Consider the following 23,155-nt stretch of genomic DNA (forward strand, 5'->3'; position numbering starts at 1 on the left):
ATGAGTGATAAAAAAATTTAATTAGAATTTCATATGTTTTCTAAGAGTAAATTTAATAATTTTAAACCATATATATACAGTAGCAGAAACTTGACCATAAACCAGCCACTTATAACATGAATTAATTTTTTTTCCTTACCCAAAGCCTGAAAGAGACAAAGCTGTACTGATGAAGGATACGTTTTTTCGCTCTTATTTTTATATGAAAACACAATATATCATCATTATTAAATCTCTAATATCTTATATTAATTAAAACAAATAAATAATCATAGCATAAGTGCATTTTTGGTTCAATAAATGGTGAATATATTCTTTTAACTCGTAAAATTTGTCCAACTCATTCAACATCATGGGCATTGCTGTCAGAAAACCTCCATTTATAGTTTAATTAGTTTATGTTACAATCCAAGCAAAACAGTTTAGTTACTTGATGTAATAATACAAAGAAAAGAGTGCATCTATTAAACCTAGAAACAAAAGCAGCTCCCTCATACATAGCCAAAAACACAAAGTTCAAACATTCAACAATGGCCCCTTAAAATATTAACTACGCTTGCAGGCGCCATTACTAACATCCTTTTTCTGCTGCAACCCTTTCAAACCAGAATCTCAGGCCTGCCGTCCAAAATTAGTCTATCTTCACAGAAGAATAAATCTTTCGGACAAACCAGAAGCAGGCATAGAAGCCGATCGTCCCCGTCAACACGAAGAAAGCATACGATGCAATCAGCATATATCCAAAGTAGAGAATCCCCGAGACGAGCTTTGTTATCTCGAGCTTCGTAAAGAAGTAGAATGTAGCATACAAGAAGAGGTACAGTGCAGAGGATCCTGCAGTCAAGTAAGCCCTCCACCACCAGTGATAGTCCTCACTACATAACTGGAAGTAACAGAGAACAATGGTGATCTCAGCACAAGTGATGAAGAGAATAATGAAGACCAGGAAGAGGAAACCAAATATGTAGTAAAACTGATTCAGCCATATGGATGTCAAAATGAAGAACAATTCAATGAACACTGCACCAAATGGAAGTATGCCGCCAATGAGCATAGAGAATGTTGGCTTCATGTACCAAGCTTGCTCTGGAATTTGCCTGGGGATTTTGTTGGTCTTCACTGGATCCTCAATTCCTGGCTTTTTGAAACCAAGATAACTGCCCACAAAAACTAGAGGCACCGATATGCCAAACCAAAGGAAAACCAAAGCAAACATTGTCCCGAAGGGAACAGCTCCCGAAGACTTTTCACCCCAGATAAGAGCATTTAGAACCAAGAAAATTGCAAATACAATACCGGGGAACATGAATGCAGTTTTCATGGTTATCCTTTTCCATTCTGTGCCTTTAAACATCTTATATAGCCTAGCGGAGGCATAGCCAGCGAACAGGCCCATGAAAACCCAAAGCAGAACCATGGCGGTCATGAGACCCCCACGATTTGAAGGAGATAAGAAGCCAAGCAAGGCAAACATCATGGTCACCAGGGTCATTCCTAAGAACTGAACACCCGTTCCGACGTAAACACAGAGAAGACCGGAGTTAACAGGAGGACGGAAAACATCACCGTGGACTAGTTTCCAGCCAGTTTCTTCTTGGGCTTCATCCTGAGTCTCCAACTGATTGTAGTTAGCTATATCTCTATAGAGAGTTCTCATCATGATCATAGCAACCATTCCAGAAAGGAAAAGGACTATCATCAAGGAATTTATGATGGAAAACCAATGGATTTGATCATCATTCATCAGAAGGTAAGTGTCCCAACGAGATGCCCATTTGAGTCCGCTGGGCTGAAAGAAGCCGAGCCAACGATTAAGCCTTTTTTTTTTTTTTGGATGGAAGGAAAGAAGATGCTGTCAATACCTGGAAAATAACATCATAAGTGAAGACAATATATGCATCAGTAGTTACTTCCTGAGGAGTAAGAGTGCCAGGAGCAATTTTGGTATTTGGATTGCATGTCAACAATCTAGGATTCTTATCATCCCAGTCCTTGTATTGATGATGCACACTGTTAAAGAGACGATTTAGTCAAAATGAGGTGACAGGATGATTAAGCATTAAATTAATAAAACATAGCAAAATGGATCAACAGTTCCATCACTAGTTGGCTCATTTAGCAGCATAAATGAGGCAATACATTCAGAAACTGTATGAAGGTTTGTTAGATAGACAAGGTGGCCGGTGCATAAGGCCATCTCTAAAGTCATATTTAGAGCAAAATTTTTGGATTTCAACAACAACAACAACAACAAAAAATGTAGATCTCAATGAAAAAATTCACCAACTTGAAGCAAGAGTTCACAAGTTGAACATTACAATCCTATGGAAAACGTAGACATCCTACAATGTTTTGATGAACTTCGATATGCCAATAAGCTGGTAAAAGCAATACAAAAATTCTTATTATAATTTTAGCACAAGAAAGAAAGCCTTTGAAAGTAGTAATGCTAATCATCATCAACCCAAAAGTTGAAAAGCTTATATAATTTACCAGAGTAAAATTCTTATATAATTTACCAGAGTAAAATTCAACATGAAAATGTATACTCCAACATCAATAAACACAAATAACAATGCCCATAATAGCATCGTAAAACCAGAAGCAACAAGTTGACAATAATAAGAACCAGACTCAGAAAGCATAATAGCCTTCCTAGATGAAATCAAGCTGGTGGTAAATTATAATCTTCTAAATTTTCACAGTAAAACTGGCAGGGGGTTCAAATCTTGATAATTTCACAAGGATAGTCAATGGGCTGGATTTTTTTAGTTTCCATAACTTAAAATTATCCAAAATTTTGCTTGCACTATTAAAAAAATAGAGAAACTGTTCAACGTTCTTCATACTAGTGGAAACAAAATTTGGAACAGATTTCAATTCCGAGAACTAGCATTCTCTGATTTGATCCAAATATTTTTTATTCTTATATTAAGAAAAAAATTCAAAGAATATGATGATATATTCTCTAAGAGCGAGTACTATATTCTATGTATCATAATGATTATGGCTATCATTCATACGCCCTTAAATGAAGAAATCATATATTTATTTGGGATTCAACTCAATGATGTTTATCATATTAATAACAAATAAAAAAATCTGAAAGGCATCACAATCATATAAGTATCACTAATAATATTCATTTTATAATGAATCCAACTAGAAAGAACAAAATCCATACGGTCTATATGATCCTTATAACTTTGTGGTGACATTCAATTAGTTAAATGATCAACTATCATCAAGTTAGTGTCTGCATGCTCAATGACCACTGTATTCTTCTTAATCCATTCTCTTATTGCTATGTACTTAATATCGATATGCTTGCTTTGACTACCACTTTTTTTAAGGCAAAGTAGAACATTAATACGAAAAATGCATCAAAATGACAAATTTTATAAGAGATACACTAAAGATAGCTAGGCAGCTGATTCATTTACGAAGTTCCCTTAAGAGAATGGGATGATAGTCTCACATTGTTTACTTATCTCACCTAATCTGAATGATGTAGCTAAGAAAATCAATTGAATTTTGATGAACATGGTGAAGAACATAAATAGTACAGCAAATTACCTAATTTTTTTATGAATTGAAACTTTTAACAATGTAGTATATATATTAAATCAAGTGCCAAACAACTTTGTTCCTAAAATATCTTTTAAATTGTGAAAAAATTGTAAACTAAGTTGCGACATTTACACAAGCTTATGTGAAGTGAGAGATTATAATTCATATGATAATAAGTTGGACAAAAAATTGTTAGTGGAATTTTTATAAAATAAGCTGAGAGATGTAAGCGTTATAGATTTTATTATTTATCAGATAACACTAAAATTATGGAATTGGAATAGAGGAATATAATCTTTTTTTGAAAATGACTTTATTAGCAGGAGAGAAAAATTACAATTTTAATTGCTGAAAAAGAACATTAATACTCCACCTTTCATTTCAAATGATAGGTTGATTATTGTTTATAACATTCCTCTAGTTCAACTGATTGTTAGATGACCAAAAATTAGAATTATATAAGTTGCTAATAATCAACCAACATATCCAATTATTCATGAGATGTTCTTTCCATTTGAACAATCAACATCACAATAGGCGGACTTTATAACATTTAAAAATGTTTACTAATGATTTTTCACCAATTCCTAGTAACTATATTGTGCAGCTTAAAGAGTTGGACCATAACATTGGAGTTGAAAATAATCTTAAAATACTTCACAAGCTATGAGATCAAAGAATTTAATTTATGATATGATGCCATGAAATATTAGATGAAATTCATGGCATGTAATAAGATCTGGAATCTTATTGAGTTGTTTAGTAGAGCAAAAAACATAGATTATAAATGTATTTATTATATAAAAAGATGCTCATTAGGCAAGATAGGCAGATAAAAAGTAATACTTGTTGCTAAAAAAATCGCTCAGCTAAAAATTAATAATAAGGATATTTTTTATCATGTAATTAAGATGGACTCATTTAGAGTTATCAAGACACTTGTTACACAATTTGACTTAAAAAAAATGCAATAAATTGATGACAATTTTTTTCAATGAAGTCCTAGATGAGATTTATATGAAACAACAACAAAAAATCCTCCAAACTCAAAAAGTGTAGGTACAAGAAGGCATTTCTTTTTCAAATATCTTTGTATATTTATGTATATGCATGCAAATTATTATATAATGTATTTTCAACTATATATGTATGTGTGTATATTAAAAATTACTTTAAGCCTATGTATTTATATTTGAATAGATATATGTACGCATACATGTGTGTGTGAATGTACATATGTTTAAAATAAATGCATGAAGTTTCATATGAAAGCTATATGGATAATTCATGTGTTAATTCCATTTGTTAGGATGCTTCATGTTTATGTTTTTCCTTATTTTTCTTTCATGCAATGTAAAGTACTTGCATATGTAAAAAAGAAGAAAACTAATGAAATGTGGATGTGATGGATGCATGAATTGCATGGTTGCATGTTTATTTGCTTGTCTTGCATGTGTGGAATGCTTGCTTGAATGTTTCGTAACTTGTTGACAGCAATAGTTGCAAAAAGAAAGGGGCTGGAATAAACAATTTTGATGTCCCAATGTTTTTAATCACTTTTAGACGTACAAACACCATATATTAGAGATTGATTCAAGTTTAGAAGGACTTCTAAACCAGTGAAGAAAGACAATTTCAATGACCAGAACTATGTCAACTTACTTTTATTTCCACATTTTAATAAACGGCAGATCCCTAAATTAAGAAATTTGTCTAGAATCTAATTTTTGCTCTCTCTGACATATCTTACGTATAAAGGAACAAATTGTATGAAGCAAACTAAGTATTCCAACTGTAAAACTGATGCGCATTGAAGCCAAAAACATGGAATAAATTGCAAAAAATTAATAGGAAAGCTCAAATTAGGGCTAATTTTACTAATATCCAAGTAAGCAAACAAGATAAAAGTGTGATCTACAATTCGAGAGGAAGACCGTCTCTCCACAAACCCTAGGCACGGCAAGAATCCAAAACATAAAAAAACAAATTATAGGTTATTAGCCCTAATAAAACCCCCAAAACCCCCCTCAACTCTCCCCCCAAAACTCCCCTTAATTTCTTCTCCTCGCGTACCTGATTAGAGCCGTGGTGGGCACCACATGGGCATTGAAATCTTCCCAGGTGATAATCCATTCCGTTGCTTCATGCTGACCCAATTAGTTGGCTGCTAGCTGGGGTGGGTCGGTCGCTGGGTGCAGATCGGTCCCTCTTGGACCAATGGTGTAAAAATACTTCCATCCCAAAGAAGCACATTGCCCTCAAGATAGAATGATGGGAACTGCTTGTGTATCACTTTATAAGGCTCCCACATTACTTCATACTTTGGTAGATCATTCCACTTAATCAACACATCCTCTGCTCCCATCACACCTTCATGTCTTTCCACTAGAGTCGTAGGTAGTGAAGACGATGATGTGTGGTCTCTAATAGCACATCTCAACTGTGAAACATGAAACATCAGATGCATTGATGATGATGATGATAGCCTCAAACATTATGCCACTAACCCAATGCATGCCATAATCTCATAAGGTCCAAAACAATGTGGGAAAGCTTCTCACTTCTTCTCCTGGCCAGTGTCTTCAAATGATAAGGTCTCAGCTTCAAATAAATCGTATCCCCAGGCTCAAATTGTACCTCCTTCCTATGTCCATCAGCCTTCATTTTCATGGTTTGTTGAGCCCTCGATAAATATCTCTTGAGTTCTATCAATATTTTGTCCCTCCCTTCCAAGTTCTAGTCCACACTAGATATTGGTGTCTATTCCCATAGTATATCAGGTGAGGTGACTCCCACCCATACAAAATCCTGAAATGAGTGGTCTAGGATGCAGTACGATATGAAGTGTTGCACCAATACTTAGCCCAAGCAATCCACCTTGCCCACAGCTTCAGCCTATTTGATACAAAACAATGCAGGAACATCTCCATACTCCTAATGGCCACATCCACATAGCCATCTGTGTGGGAATGAAATGTTGTACTCCTCTTCAAGACAGTCCCTCGTAATCTGAACAGTTCCTTCCAGAAATGGCTGAGGACCACCTTGTTTCTGTCTGATACAATGGATTCCGAAACACATGCAAATAAACTACTTCTCGTATGAACATTAGCAGTCGAAACAACTATGTAAGCGTGCCACAACAAAATCATGTGTGAATACTTGCTCGGGCAATCTACTATCACCAATATCACAATAAACCCATTTGATCGTGGCAACCCCTCTATAAAATCTATCATCACCACTTGCCAGACTTTATAAGGTAAAGCTAGGCATTGTAGTAACATTCCTGGTGACATAATCAAATATTTGTGTCATTGGCATACATCGCATCATGCTACAATGTCCTCAACATCTCAGTGCATCACAACCCAGGTATCAGAGTTGTGTTCTTTCTATACGTACTGTTTATGAAACGCTTTAACTATTTGGATCTTGAGATAGGAAATCATAACAAAAAGACAATTTCATTTGATAAAAAACATTAACTAGCTTCTTTGCATCAGAGAGATATCCTCATACTACTCACAGTGATCAAACTCAGCTTAATACTATAATCAATTTGCTGACAAACTTATCTGAAAGTTTGTATCATCACCAACTGAAGCACATAGAAAGTTTACTTTCAATATCTAAGAAATTGAGTGGAAAAAATGGCCTGTACAAATCTTTGATCGATCAGATAATTACATAAAAATATAAAAAGAAGAATTACCGGGAAAATTTATTGATGCCAAAACTCAAAAAAGAATAGCAAATTCTCCCAGAATTCAAGAAGTTCTTGAAAATCAAACGACTGCTTAATAACTTTGAAATTAAGCAAATTAAAATAGAAAAGGACTTCCAACAAATAAAAGAATTATTAAAAGAATTAAAGGAGCTTCAATATAATTAATGACTAGTGAGATTAAATATAAATGCTCTGAATATCTATGTGATGTTACATATTCTACTGATAACTCTAGTAATAAGAGTAAACAAGGATATTTTAAACCTGAAAATCTTGCATCAATATCTGATAAAATTCTAATTCAACAAAACAATACTATCTTAGCATCGTTGAGTCATCTCCATTATAGGATTTTTTGCAATAGAATGACGTAATCTGAACTTAGCTCAAAATACTCCAACCACAAGAAAAATTGAAAGTGAGTTAGACAAAGTAATTACACATATCAAGTCTTTGTCTTTGGGAAAACTACTGAGGAATTTCTTAAGATCCGAAAGAGTTACAGATTTCTCAAGTATGATGGAGAGAGGGACAATTCCATTTAGTAGAACATCTCACACTATTGTTGCTAGACCTTCTATCCGTAGCCAATCAAGTTCTTTGACTTCATCCTGGCTTGATAGATTAACAGATAGACCTAGTAATTCCAGAAGAAAATTCAAAATTGAAGAGCTAGTTGATGTGAACCAAGATATAGATGTCTTCTCTAATGATCAGTTAAATGGACTTAATCCTACTAGACTATATTCACATGGATAATTTAGTAGTTCCACAGGATTATTTAGACATCATATGGAAATACCTCTGCATTGTCAAGACAATATTAAAATAATTATGAACCTGATAACTCCTGAGGTTGTGACTGAACTAAAAAAAAAAGTAAAAGAAAAATCACATTTAGACACATCTTGGATTATTTGTATTTGGAATTAGAACACTGGCTAGAAAGAGAAGAAAAGGAAAAGTATTACTTATTCTAAATATTTCAAATGAATCTATGATAGGAATCATAGAAATGGATATGAATAATAATGTTGGTATCACCTGTATAGTTATAGATATAACCATGATAATATCGGATTTCAAAAAACATGTCAAGATAATGATTCAAACAAAGTGTTACAAAAATTTTCAAGGTGATAATCTCTGTTTATTTGTTATCTTCCTGGGAAAAATCACGTCCAATATTAAAACCAGAATTAAGATCAAAATAGAAAATATTATAGACTCCTTGGCCTCAAATTTAATAAAATTTATACTTCCAAAAAAAATAAACACAGAAACATTGGCAAGATTAGAATAGAATATATCTCTTTTAAGAGAAGAATCCCATATCATTGCTCCTATTGAATACATTACATTCCAAAATCGTGATAAAAGTCTTTATATATGGTTTAGATATTACAAATCAACAATTCAAGAGAAAGAAGAAACTTATATGGAATTAATGAATACTGAAAAAATTAATGGCGAGAAAGAAAATCTTATGTTCGCTTCAGAATTAGAATTACCACTGAATTGAAAATCTATAAATGAATTAGATCATCATTATAAAAGGATAGACCAATTGAAAGAAAATGATATATTATATGTTAATGATAGAGGAAATATAAGGTTAATCAATGAGCAACAAGAAGATGTAAGTTTAATGAATAGATTTTTAAAAGATTCTGCTTAAGCATAGAAAAGAATTATCTCTGTCAACAGCCAACTAAATGTCTTATATACCCCTGAAAGCATGTCAAGAACACAGCCCTGAAACTCATGTAATAGTCTGTGGATGTACCCTGACGCTCTCAGTAACACGAATCATCCCTGGTAGGAAGTTGTTATTCCCTCAATACATATCTTGGATGACTGTTTGGATCATATAGAAACTCTACCCCGATCTTCCTCAGCCCTTCATCCTGCTCAATTTCCTGCCTTGGAGCTTCCCACTCTAGGAATAAGGTACTGGTAAAGATGTCAGTTGGGGTTCCTCCACCCTCATCTATAGTGCATCTAGAGCCTTATTCTTCGATCCTGGGTGATTCTAGATCTCACAATCATATCTAAGTAACTTTGATAGCACCTCTGATGCGTGCCGAATAGCTTAGAAAATGCATGCCACAACTTTTTTTTAAGTTTTAACATGACTGCCATTTTAATAGTGTTGACTGTACACATGATGCAATCGCCAAAAGGTGTAATAACAAATATGACAATGGCAAGAATCTAAAACCTTCATAATTCTGCGCTGCACTAACATTTTGTAGAAAATATCTACAACTACACAAATGAACCCTATTATATATACATATATATATATATATATATAAATTTTAAATGTGAAATTTATTATGCTTTCTACCCCTAATTAGTTATGAATTCCATTCCTTGGCATGGATCTATTGGATTATTGATCTCTTTCATCCTCTGCTTAGAGAAGGTATCCTGAAAAATTACTCCATTTAGTCATTTATAGTAACAACATTTGCCTATTGAGTTCTCAAGGGAACATAAGTTATGCATATTAAAACTTCTTCCAATTGTTTCTCGATGATGTATCTGTCAATCCCAATATGTTTCGACGATTGTGTCGTAATGGTCTTAGACAATTTTTATTTGTGTTTTGTTGTCACATACAGTTTCATAGGCCCTTCCCACATGTTCTCAAGTCATTTAGGATTTTTTTTCATAATAGTTCACAAATTCCACGAGACATAGCTTTAAATTGTGATTCAACTTAAGATCTAGCCACTGCATTCTACATTTTTAGATTTCCAATGAAATGTCTGCAATATCCCAATATTGATCTTTTGTCCACTAGTAAACCTGCATAATATTTACCTTTGTAGGCTTCTAAGTTGAGTTCATAATTCCCTTTAAAAAGAACTCTTTTATCTGTATTTCCTTTTACGTAGTGCAGCACATGAAAGACAATTTCTTGATGTGATTTTTTGGGATCATGCATGAATAGACTAGTCATCCCAAATGCAATACACAATGTCTAGTTGTATGTGAGCAAGGTAGATTGCATGCATAGACTAGTCATCCCAAATGCAATACACAATGTCTAGTTGTATGTGAGCAAGGTAGATATGTTTCACTACTAATTAATATTAACAGTTCGTTCTTTTGCTTCCCCCAACTTTTGATTGGGCTTAGTAGATGTACAAAACTAGTTTTCATCTTAGTTGTTCAGTTTCCTTCAAGAGATTTGTATCATATTTTTACTAAAAGATATAGATCCCATTGTCTAACAGAGTTCAATTCAATGGGAATATTTCAGTGCTTCAACTTTCTTTTTAAAATTCCTCGATCAAGCATTGCCACATATTTCAAGAGTCAATTTGTTTAATAAAGTGTTCTACTAGAGTTTCTTTATTTCCCTCCTCACGATGATGATGAGTGCCTTCTTCCTCCTTGCTAAAGGTTTCTCGATACTTCTCTCCCGAGAGCCTTTCAACTTAACATAGTTTGTCAATGTTGTGTTTCAAGCCCTCTTTCACAACATGGAGAAACCAAAACTCACACCCCTTTCCCCTTTGGGGATTTCTTACATCACTTCTTCCATTTTGTGCTCAATGTTCCACTCAATACCCTCCTCCAACTGTCAAACTACTTCCCCACATTCAATACAGGCATGCTACCATCAATTTTGAACTAATCATGAACTGAATAAGTAACCTATCTAGCTGATAATGTCTGCTCTTCTAAACACGATGCGATTGATCACGGTCCATTCTATGACAATCTCAACAAAGCTACTTGCAAATTTTGGAGTCTGACGGCAACTTTGATTTACTCACTTTAGCAGATTGATTCCTTTTATTGAAATTTAACTGTGGAGGGCACCATTGTTGTTGATTGGGTAAAAACAAATTGTTTCAACCAAGCTCTAATGATTAAGATTCTTCTCTTCTCTCATGACAAACACCCCCAACCAGAGCCAAATAACCTTGCAAACTAACAATTCTAGCCAGTTATCCAGTTCTAACAGAAGAAAAGTAGGTTATTGATCCTAATTTGGCCTCGTCTTCCATGTCCAAGTTAAGAAAACTAGGCTGAAATCCTTCTCTCAATTAGCAATCTTTAAGAATTTCCCAACCATTGTTGCTTCAAACATTCACGGGTAAATGAAGAACATCAAGTGTTAGACTATAAAAATTTATTAATTGAGGATCATGATATTGGCATTAGGTCTTTCAGAAAATAAGACTACACTCAATTTTGTACTAGACGCATTTGTTTGTAGGAGTTTCAAGGTCTCCCTACATGAAGGAGATAGCAATAACTTCCTCTCATGTCCTAGGGGTAGAAATTGGTCAAATGGAACTCTAATGAAGTTAAATTTGTTGTTATGTCTTGGCATTCAAAGTACATTCATGGTTTGCTCATAGTGCACTTCTTCATCATGTTCTTTATTACCCTCACCTATGCTGAGAACAAATAAACAAACTCTTAATAGCAGTAAAGTTAAATCACCTGCTGGGGATAACCTCAAAGCCAACAATTCGAGCATCCTCTGTATCCGGGTCTTTATGATACTTGACAGTGAAGCTCAAGTGGTTGTTGATATAGAATTTTTCATCTTTGGACTGCATAAAATCTACAGTTTTATCAGCAATTATGGTAAGATATGAATCATAAAATGAAACAAAGAGGCTCGTACCCCAGAAACTTGGTGGTCTTTATAACCAACACGAAAACCATGTTCATAACTAGATATTTGACTTGCATCTCTTCTTTGTCTAGGAAATGCAACAGGAAGATTATCCAATATCCTACAAAAAGCATCATACAATTGTCAAATAATGAGCATCTTAAAAATCAGTGGGATAGGCCGTAGAAATATAGGGATACTAGCAACCAGCCGAGTGGTGCATGGGAATTGGTAAGCTAGATGATTTTCAAAGCTCTGCAATTGCTTGACAAAAGTATATGAATTGCTTCAATAAATATATTATTTACAGACAGTTTGAGTTTTTCATGAATACATCTCAAAACCATATTAAAGATAAGTGCACTAAACTTTATCTTAGATTTCAAATCAATGTAGAGCATAATGGTACTATCAAGTACATAAAAAAAGGATTGCAAAGAATATATAACAATTAAATATCCTTAATTCAATTATAAGAATTATAGAATTATGATAAGAGTAAATACTGAAAGCTATTTTATCTGTAAACTGTAACCGAATGAAACTTGAGAAAAAATTATGGGGAAAATGAAGAAAATGAACATGCCAAGTTATTTCAATGCAAAGAAGAGCACGATGTAAATATATTAGGGAGAGAGAAATATAATGGAAAACTAGTAGGCCATTTTTAAAGAGAGCCAGCCACAAAAATTTTGCCAAAACTGAGAGAAATAGGGAAAACACACCAGCTTCATAGAATATTATTAAGAGTACAATTTAGTAGAGATGCTTCCCCTAGTTAAATAAGAAAAAAATAAGAATAATAGAAATTATGTGCATGTAAATCAAAGCTGTGCCCCCTGCCATTTAATTGTAGCATGTTAAATGGCATTTGCCAAATATCCCTCTCAAAAATTGCTAGGAACACTAAATATGGAAAATTCTTAAAAATTTACATTACGTCACTTAATAAAGAAATAATTATAATATGTCTGCTACAAGAAAAAAATTACAAAAGACGAATCGAAATTTCTTCATATGAAATAATAAAGATTTTAAACTTTTCTGGACTATTTAAGAAAATATATATGGTAAACTTCTCATATTCTAAAGAACTAAATTATAAATTAAGAAAATAAAAAATTCTTGTTTCTCTCAATTGTGTATAAGTCAAAGTCAATCACAATATTAATGAGGCTAATAAAGCCTTTTGCCTACAATTCAAATACTCTCCATAAAACTCTTCATCACAAGGATCAAGGATTAAATACCTTGCATGAAAAAAAAAGGAAAAAGAAAAAGAATACATGTTCTAAAAATAACTTTCAATTATTAGCGTTAAGTGCAGGCTTGATGAAAGCCATTTTACATTGAAAGTCCAAATGCAAATATTCTTATATGTTTCTAACGATAAAAGAAATCAACACTAAGACAATTCCTTCATTATTACATTATTAGTGGGAAAAATTTGACACCGATTCAACCATCTAACTAGCATTTATTAAACAAACTTAGAATCAATAGTTTAAATTTACTTTTAAAATTTTTCAATCGAATCTTAAAATAAATTAAAAGGCCAATATCAGTCGTATTTTCTTTACTGAGAGCCAAATTACATGGATTGAGTAATGGAATTTCATCTCTTGCTAGAGAGCACTTACATGGACTCTATTTGCCAAGACAATTCATGTTAAAAATAGTAGCATCAAATTAAAGTCGGAAGAAAAAGTAAATCGCATAAGTCTAGAATTAAGAATAATCAAAAGTTAAAAATTATCAAATAATGTCATTTGACAAAATTTTCTCTAAAAAATTTTAGAGATTAGTTGATGAGGAAATATTTTCATGAACCTTAATTCCAAAGTAAATAACAAATGATAACTATCAAAAAAAATTATTTAAGTTATTGGCAACTCCTCTATTATCCAAAATAGAGGATGGAAGGACTACATAATACATCATCCGTGAAGAATAAGAGTCTGTCAGAATGATGGACCTCAATTAAATCCATGCATAATCCCATAGACTTGTGAATACAAAAGGCCAAAGAGTAGCAATGCCTACTAGAAAAAAATAATTGCTATAAGAATAGCCCACATAGAAAATTTAGGACAACCATGGCTACTAGATATAGGAAGATTCCATAAGGTACAATTCTCCCTATATCATTGTCACCATATAGAATTGTCTATCAATATTTATAGAAGGCGTACTTCTACAAAAGGAAGAAAATATGGTCTCTAGATATGATAGAAAGCAAGCAAAGAAACTTCTTTTCTACCAAAATTGTCACCATAAGTGTAGTCATTCAAAGTTGTCTTTAGATTATTCTACCTACAAGAATCCTTAAAATGACTATCATATGATTATTCGCAGTGGAGTAAGAGAATATTCTTGGAACCATTAGAGCGTGATTATACTCTACTGAGTACTAAAATAATTAATTCATTCTCATTCATAGGTAATTAGAATTCCACAAGATCTAAATAAAATACTATATTCTATCAGACTCTCAATCTTCATTGATGGCGTGCCTTCATCATGATTGTAACTTATTATATCTCATTTGGATGATAATGGAGCAACAATAACTCCTATTTATTTTTAATAGTCATTCATCATCTATTTTTCACACTTGTAGAAGATTCATGAGAATTTTTCATCATCAAATCATTTCTTGAATTTCTTAGATCAAATTACATTGAAGAATTATTTTATAAATTTTATCAGTTGATTATTTTTAATTATAAAATATATTTATTGCAATTTTTCTTAGACCTTAGAGTGAGGCCAACATTTAACATAGATTTCTCTTATAAGTGGAATTTGTTTAATTGATCTCTAACAAAAATAATTTTTCACAACCAAATCCATGAAGTTTAGAATTCAATAAATAAAATAAATTGGAATTGGCTTTTAATTAAATTATTAGATGGGATTGAAAATACTTTAAGGCATGATTCAACCCAGTGCTTATAAGTTTCTTTAATAAATGTTGGCAAGATGGCTAAGTCTACGCAAAATTTCCCAACATTCATAAAACCATGAAAAATTCCTTTGTAGATCTCTTTCATCAATACAAGCAGTCAAGAAGTTTGAACTTGGGAAAAATAATAGACTGTCCTTATAACTTCGGCAAAACCCTAATGGTTAAAAGTTATTTCTTTAGTAGGAATTATTATTCTTTTTCATTAAGGAAATTTAATCCTCGATCCTTGCAATAAATGATTGTGAGAAGAATATATTGATTGTTGGCAATAGCTTTAAAATTTCTGCATAATTAAGAGAGAATGACTCTCATATGTTTCTTTATTATAATTTACTTCATGAGCATATAGTAAGCTTCAGAAATATCTTTCTTTAGGAATTCAAGAATGACTAATATCATAATCATTATAGTTAATTGTAATATTTGGCCTTTTATAAGTTCTAAATAAACAATTTCTTTCATAGCCAATCCAAAATATTTTTTTGGATCCTAGGGAGATAAGGATTCTCCTTTCTTAGCCTAAAAATTTTTTTTCTCTGAAGATCTTATTTTAAATTTTGTTTGATGTTATTGCAAGTGAAAAGATATTTCCAAATAGTTAAGTTTCCATAATGATAGGAATTTTTTCACCGTGTTTATGGGCTGCCTTTGGGTGGGGCTATTGGGTCTTTATCACTGAATCCAGGCTTTTCTTGGCTTAAAAAAACTGTTTGAGCAAGTCAAATTAAAATTTGCAAAATACGGCATATATTGAATGTCAAAAAAGAAAAAAAAGATAATATGCTTATCAACTAGCAAAATTTGCTTGGAAACTAAAATTTTGACATTCTATTTAACAATAAATTTATGCGCAAGAGAAATATATGTCTGAATAAACTATCCTAAATTTTTTTAGTACACTTAACAATATCAAACAATTTCTCCAAATAGTATAAACTTTTTTCCGAGTGGGATTCCACATTCTATATTAATGAAAATTCTTCAATGGAGGAATTAGAAAGATAATACCACTATGTTTCAACTATTTTCAAGTTACCAGGTCTGGCAAGAGCAAAACAAGGTAAGTTTTAATTAGTAATGATGCAAACAACTAAAATTATCATTAGATCAAGCTTGTGGATTTTTTTTTTTGGTATATTATGATGAATAATAAAATTGGTAGCAAGTTCTTTACAGAATTCAACTGCATAGTTTACTGGTCTGAGAAATCATTGCAGCTACTTTATAGCAATAATTTCGCAAGAAATTTAGACGTGAATTTTATACTTCTTTAATTAAGGATGATAATCCCATTGATAATGTAGTAACCCAACAAGTAAATATTGGTTTAACATAGCTTTTTTTTGGACCAGAAATAACCAAGGCATTTTCAAGATTTGTCGCTAAAACACTACAAGGTTTTTTAAATTTTGATTTAAATAATTTGAAAGAATAGAAAATCATCTAAATACTGTGAATATGTAATAAAAATAATAAAATATAATTAACTGTATTTTAAATTTCATTAAAAGCATTTTTAAGTAGGAAGCAATACATTCTAGTCACAGTAATAGAATAAAATTTTGAATGTCATTTCATATAAATCTTTTTCCTCGATTTGAATCTACCAATAGCAAATTTTATATTAAATTTATAAGTGACGGTTGCCATATAGAGGCAATTAAGAAGATCCTTCTTAATAAGAATTGGATAATGAATCATTATAAAGCCTTTAAAAAAGAGGTTTATAATAAACAAACAATCACGGTTTTCCACAATCCTTTTCAGTAGTGCTCATAACAAAAAATGTTGTACAACTCTATAAACATAATACTTCCAAATAACTCTTTTCTTAAAATAATCAATTGTATCCTTTTTATTTAATTTTTAAGTAATCTATATCATATGGCAATGTCCTGCTTTAGTGAGAATGGTTTTCTCATTGAATAATTCTTCACAAAGAAGAAAAACAAAAAGAGTTTTATGATACCAATAGCACAAATTTTAGCAAAAAATCAGTCAGTGATGCTCTTTATTTTTGTTTGACTATTTTCAGACCGAATTTTTCAAAAATAGTTCTAATTTGAACCTTGCCAAGGAGATTTAATTGGATTTCCTTATGATTTACCTTATTAATCTCATTAAGAATGATTTGTTTTTCATCAACAATAAATTAAAATAATTTTTTTTTACTTCCCCAAGAAAATACCAATATTATCAATTTTGATTATAGGAATGATTTCGTGATAGAAATGATTGTCTAAAATCATATCGTGGGTACAACATTACATAAATAAAAATAATGAATAAAGACAAAAAAACTTATTTGCTTATTGATACCTTTGAAGCATGGTTTAAAATTTCGCAATTAAAGGCATGCCATGAGGCTCACCTCAATATCTTTTTGAAAAATTCACATTGAGGCATAGGGCTTATTGGGTACAACATGAGGCTTAAGTATTACATAATATGAGGCAAAACTCAGTGTGCTTCACCTCATTTCTGATGAGCATGCACAATTAGATCAAGAATTTTTTTAAATTAAATATGAGAAAAACTAATTTAACAAAATTCCTTACCCAAATAATATACAAGTGAAGATGAAATTGAAGTTGCTACCATTAATATAGTTATTATTTTAAAATCTAATAAATATTTCTATTAATTATTATTAATTATACAAGAGGAAGTTGACTGAGACTTAATATGAGGAAGGCAAATGAGAAAACATGAGTACAATTGAGGATGAGGCAGGGGAGAAAGCAAATTATTATTTCGATGGCTCTAATGAAGACTTACAGTGATTTTCAAATTCAATGTTCAAAGATTTGTTTTTAATACTCATGTTAGCGGCAAATTTTAAAATAAGCATTAAGTAATTTTTTAATATATTTAAAAGTTAAAATTTCTTTTTTAAATAATAATTATTTATGTTCCACTATATACTAAAGAAAAAAAAAATTTGCTAATGATACTTCCCTTTTCATAGGCTCTATGTATCTAACCATTGCATTAAGATGACCCTCAATGTCAGCACTATATTAAAAAAATGAAACATATAACAAATGGTATTACACTCTACTCGCGTCAAACATTGAAGACCATTTGCTCAAAATATTTTTTCTCAAGGCATTTACATACATATCAAAAAATGATTATGCACTTACATATCTAGCACTTGACATTCATATTTAAATATATACCAATCAAATCTTTAACATCACATCAGATTTACCACCAACACTACCTTTCTAAAAGTGAAATACACATTTTCATGAATAGGTTTATGACACCAAGATATTATACGTGTAAATATCAAACTCAGGAGTTAAATATGTAAATAGAAATTGTGTGGTATGTATGTAAATATCTTTCTTCATATGTTCATAATGATGATTTGGAGTGAACATTTTGGCAAGCCATTAATAAAATTCAGGGAAATTAGGTTTTTCAACCTCATAGTTAGCAATAGTTCTAGCTTTAACCACAATATTAATCTAATATCATGTAATGAATGCATTAATTCTCCAGTTTTTGTTTTACAAACAAATAAAGGCACCACTATTGTGCGAACAAGCTTATAGAAGCATGAGTTTAAAATACAACATATTTCTAGTAAAATTACAGAAGAAACTGATATAGAGATTAAGAAAATCCAAATAAGCTAAAGTAGGCATATCAAGTTTGGGCCCTCTTAGTTCTAGCAAAATTGGTAAATAAATAGTTTCACTAATTACAATTAACAAACATAACTTCGGTTTTTTAGGCCTTGAACACAAGGTGCACTTACATGTTAACTCGATACTCATCATCAATCTTCTCTTTGAAGTTCTTGACACCTTCGGCGGTAACCTTTTGTCGGCAGGCTACTTTGCAAGACTCGTCAATCCTCATTTTAAACTGAGTTGTGCATGATTCATTTTTCAAAATTAAAAAAAAAATTCAATGTTCTATCCATAATGCAAAATCCAAACTAAAATTGGGAAGAAAATTGTCAAACACACTTGCATACTTTGGAACTAAAAACACATTTGCAAACCATAAATATTTATTAGAATGCATAAATAAACATTAAAGTAGAAAAAAAAGATAAAGATCTACCGAATAGACAGAATTCTCAATTCGATCGCCGCGAAGGACCTCTCCCAAATTTTCAGCACTGTTCACAATTGTTTCTGGCTTGCAGTACTCCAGGAAATAGTGATCATATGGAAGCTGTGTTTTTGTAGACGAAAGTTTATTCACTTTTACCTGTAGCTCAGCCCCCTGAAAAAAAAGAACTAAAATATAGTAAGCGTTGCACTTACTACTAAGGTAAGGAATTTAAGATAAATAATGAATTGTAAAGCGCATTTGTGAAAACTGGCTTCATGTTTGGTAGATAAAAGCTGGTGGCAAAGAGGAAGGAAACAATTACTAAAACCAGTGTATTTGCCAAAGAAAGAAAGTAAATCTACGAGCTTAAATATGCGTATGCAGGTTTCCATGTAAATATTAATCACTAACCCTTTTGTCCTAGCAGAAAATAAGCAAATAGTTATGAAATTATATATACACTTCATTTAAACAGTCATTGAAACTAATGATTTGACACCATAGATGGCAAATGCAAGTGTCTCGATTAAATAGATAAATCAAATTTGAATAGTGTGCTCCCAGTAAACATAAGAAAGAAGATTGCTACAATTTTAAGCAATATAAACTACATGTTATACCAATATAGCCATAAAAGAGTGCACCCAATGCATGAATCTCCCAACAATACAAGGTTTGAGGAGGGGTTCTTGACCCTATATTTGTATCATGGATAAATAGAAAAGATATATAAGACAAAATAAATACAAAAAGTATCCTACTGATTATTTTTTAATTGCACGTATAAAAACATCATGAATTCAGATGGTACATATTCGCGTATTTGGTTACCAGCTTCGCAGCCCAGCGTCGACGAAGCTGGAGGAAAGTGGGCCACGAGATCAACCCTGCGGCACCGCGTTCGCACCGTAAATATTACCTTTTGCCCCGCATTTTTCTCTTCTACCCTAGCTACTTCCCCGCTGCATCTTTCGCGAATCTCCTGTGCTTTCTTCTTCCCTAACCTAGAATGACCAAATTTGATTACTGAAGAAAAAAATTTGAGCAAGATTTTTTGACATTTTTGCGGATTCGATGGCTTTTCCTCCTTTATCTATTTTCCGTTTCTGTCATTTTCATTATTTCTTATTATTTTTGGTGGATCTGGAGTTTCTCTGTACCGTTTCTCCATTCTCACTCTTTTCATGCTGGATTTGTCTGCTCTGGCTTTCAGCTTGATCCAGCCGATTGACAGAAGTTATTAGCACTTTGGGGGCTTATTGAATTTCCAAAAAAATGGTTGTTATATTCTTCTTTTAAACAGTATTATCAAACAGAGACAGTATGATCTTTTTTTCATAGACAGCTACCCGACAGTTAATTTCACACAGCTGCACCAAAAAGACAGTCAGCTTCCCGCAGAAGCTTCCTAGGGCCTGTAGCTGAAAAGCTGTGAAGCTGCGGCTGTGCCAAACAGACCCTGTTGCTGGAATCTGCAAACTGTGCTTCACAACAAAAACATGCAGTCACAGTGCAAAACAACGCTTCTCAATTAAAATAATCTGGAATCAAAGCCCTCCCGCCACTTTGGCCAACAAAGAAAATGTAGCACAAGAAAGCCCCAATAAACAGTTAGCAACATTAGTTAAGCTCCAAAAAGGATCTCGACAGCTAAGAAAGGTGAAAACAAAAAACGCAGCGAATTCTGGAGCGGGATTACACCAAACCGATTAAAAACTGCGCGATTCAAGTACCCCGCAGCTTGCTTAACTATAAAATTCACGCATACAAATCTGAAACCCATACAAAATAAACAGGAAGCCTAGATCTCAAAATGAAATCAGAAAGCATCCAAACATCTAGCTAGATCTGGGTCAACGCTAGAGTAACAGTTGAATTACCCTCTGGAAATCGCTGGGAGCAACGCCAGGTAGGTAAAAGGATGTCGAGAAAGGAAGGAGAAAAAACGAAAGGAAGAAGAAGAAGACGCCACCAGGTTTCCCCATTTCGACAGGAAACGAGAACCAGCAGAATTTTGCCCTTCCGCAAAGCGAGAAGTTGAAAGGCTCATACGAACGAAGAACGAGGTGTTAGCAGGACTGTTAGAGAGGAAGCCGGTCCAAAATATGAGAAAATATTTGTGCATGGGTTATTCAGGGGGGCAGCCCCTCTGTAACCTCCATGTAATCTCCCTATAATCTACAAATGAGTTCTGTGTTTCTGTAGTTTTATGGGAATAAATAAGTTAGTTACACGGATGTTACAGACGTACATCTTATGTACGCAAATATTTTACCAAAATATGAGGCCTAAAAGTCTGTTAGAAAATATTATATTTGGGGAGTCCAATGAAATTTCTATGATGTGACAATCAAAAAAAAAAATATTTATATTTTAATGCATAATCCAGCCCGATTTAGCACATTTTTTTCAAAAACAAAACCCATCGCGCTGAATAAATCTTCATTTTGTTCTCATGTCATCGGGGAGGGTTTTGCAGAGTGATTTTTTAGTCTCTCTCGACGGACGAGAAGTATTAATAATGGAATTTGTAAAAAACGGCGAGACATTTGAAATAGAGGTGATGAAAATTAAAAATGATACGAGATGTTTGAAATGAAGGTGATGGATTCTGAAAATAAAGACAATAAGCTTGAAACAAAGTTGAATTTAGCTGCATATGAAATATCATTAATTATGGCGTTATTGCGATATTTTTGTGTTTTTATTGAGATATTTTTGTGATATTGTTGTGGTGTTATTAAGGTATTTTTGAGGTGTATTATTATAGTGGTATTGAGATGTTATTGCAGTGTTATTTAAGTGATATTGTGGCGGTTCAATGGTGTTATTTTCGACTGGCTTTATTATGGTGTTATTGCGGCTTTTTGTGGTATTATTGTGTTGTAATTTATGATGTTATTTAGGTTTTATTACGATGTTATTTAGTGGTATTGTGGTGGCTCTATAGTGGTATTCGACTATTAGAGTTCTATTATGGTATTATTTCGGTGTTATTGTGATGTTATTCAGGTGTTATTGAGATGTTATTATAGTTCTTTTGTGGTGTTATTGAGATTTTTTATGATATTTTTGTGGTGTTACTGGGGTGTTATTGCGGTGTTATTATGGTGTTATTGGTGTATTTTTATATCGTTATTGAGGTGTATTATGGTTTTATATGAGTGGTATTATGACGGTTCTGTGGTGTTATTAGACTATTGTTATTATGGTGTTATTGTGTATTATTATTGTGTTATGATTTTTCCTTTAGCATGTTTAATTTTATTTACACATTTTCACTACAAGATCTTCAATAGAAAGATGATGTTGTGCTCCAGCAAATCTCTTCATGAACAACTGTTCTAACTTGGCGAATGTCTTCATTAATCTATTGGGCAACTCAACATGCTAGTCAAATGTTATCCCTGACAAGTTGCTGACAAATTGACAGAAGATTAAAGTTTCATTACCTCTAATGTTGCCATAACTGGCTCGGAAATGTGCTACGTCCTATCTGAGATTTTCGGTCCCGTTGAACATCATAAAGTTCAGTGACACAAAACCCTTAGGGTAGGGCACAACATTAAACTCCTTTGGGTAAGGTCTACCCTTTAAAATCAATGCACCACCTTTAGATTGGGCTAAGGACTCCCAAACTTGTTGTCGACCTACTGTTTGATATATTTTTCTAGTATTAAATTTGGTGGGGAATCTTTCTTTTGTTGATCGTCTCTGTTGGCAGAGACAACTTCTCTCCTTTCATCAGTAACGTGAACTATCTTTGGCTAGTTTACTTTCATAGAAGCTAACTGTTGCGACTGGGACTGTCCATGAACTGTAGCCATGGCGACCATGGTGGTGGCCATCTCTTCCATTCTATTCTCCATTTGACTGATTTTCTCATCTCTTAGCAGAACAACTCTGTGCAAATCATCTATGGTGTTCCCTTCAACAAGAGGTTGATGTAGCAGCTCTAGTCTCGATGACATGAATATCTATAAAGTCTTCATTGAAATAATCATTAAAATCAAAGTCTTCATCATCATCAATATCCACTCCATGCTCTTTAGCTAACTCAGAAATCTCAGTCACTAGCTTTCCAACTTTTTCTTCAAATATCGCTTCCTGGATCTTCTTGAGATTTGGAGGACTTTCCTGAACATTCTCCGCTTGTTCATCAAACTCG

The 23,155-nt window shown here is 32.7% G+C and overlaps 1 protein-coding gene across 1 annotated transcript; it reads right to left on the bottom strand.

Annotated features, from left to right (window-relative positions):
* Positions 1-339: 339 nt before the first annotated feature.
* Positions 340-21,091, bottom strand: LOC110031440 (transmembrane 9 superfamily member 7-like). Its single transcript, XM_020734630.1, has 7 exons — positions 20,868-21,091; positions 18,994-19,158; positions 18,683-18,792; positions 11,955-12,066; positions 11,768-11,880; positions 1,863-2,010; positions 340-1,789 (listed from the first exon to the last, which is right to left on the bottom strand). Exons 1-7 carry the CDS (start codon positions 20,970-20,972, stop codon positions 632-634), a joined length of 1,911 nt encoding a protein of 636 aa, XP_020590289.1. The 5' UTR covers positions 20,973-21,091; the 3' UTR covers positions 340-631.
* Between the last annotated feature and the right edge of the window lie 2,064 nt (positions 21,092-23,155).

This window comes from Phalaenopsis equestris, unplaced genomic scaffold (assembly GCF_001263595.1).
Source record: "Phalaenopsis equestris unplaced genomic scaffold, ASM126359v1 Scaffold000818, whole genome shotgun sequence".
Taxonomy (NCBI): Eukaryota; Viridiplantae; Streptophyta; class Magnoliopsida; order Asparagales; family Orchidaceae; genus Phalaenopsis; species Phalaenopsis equestris.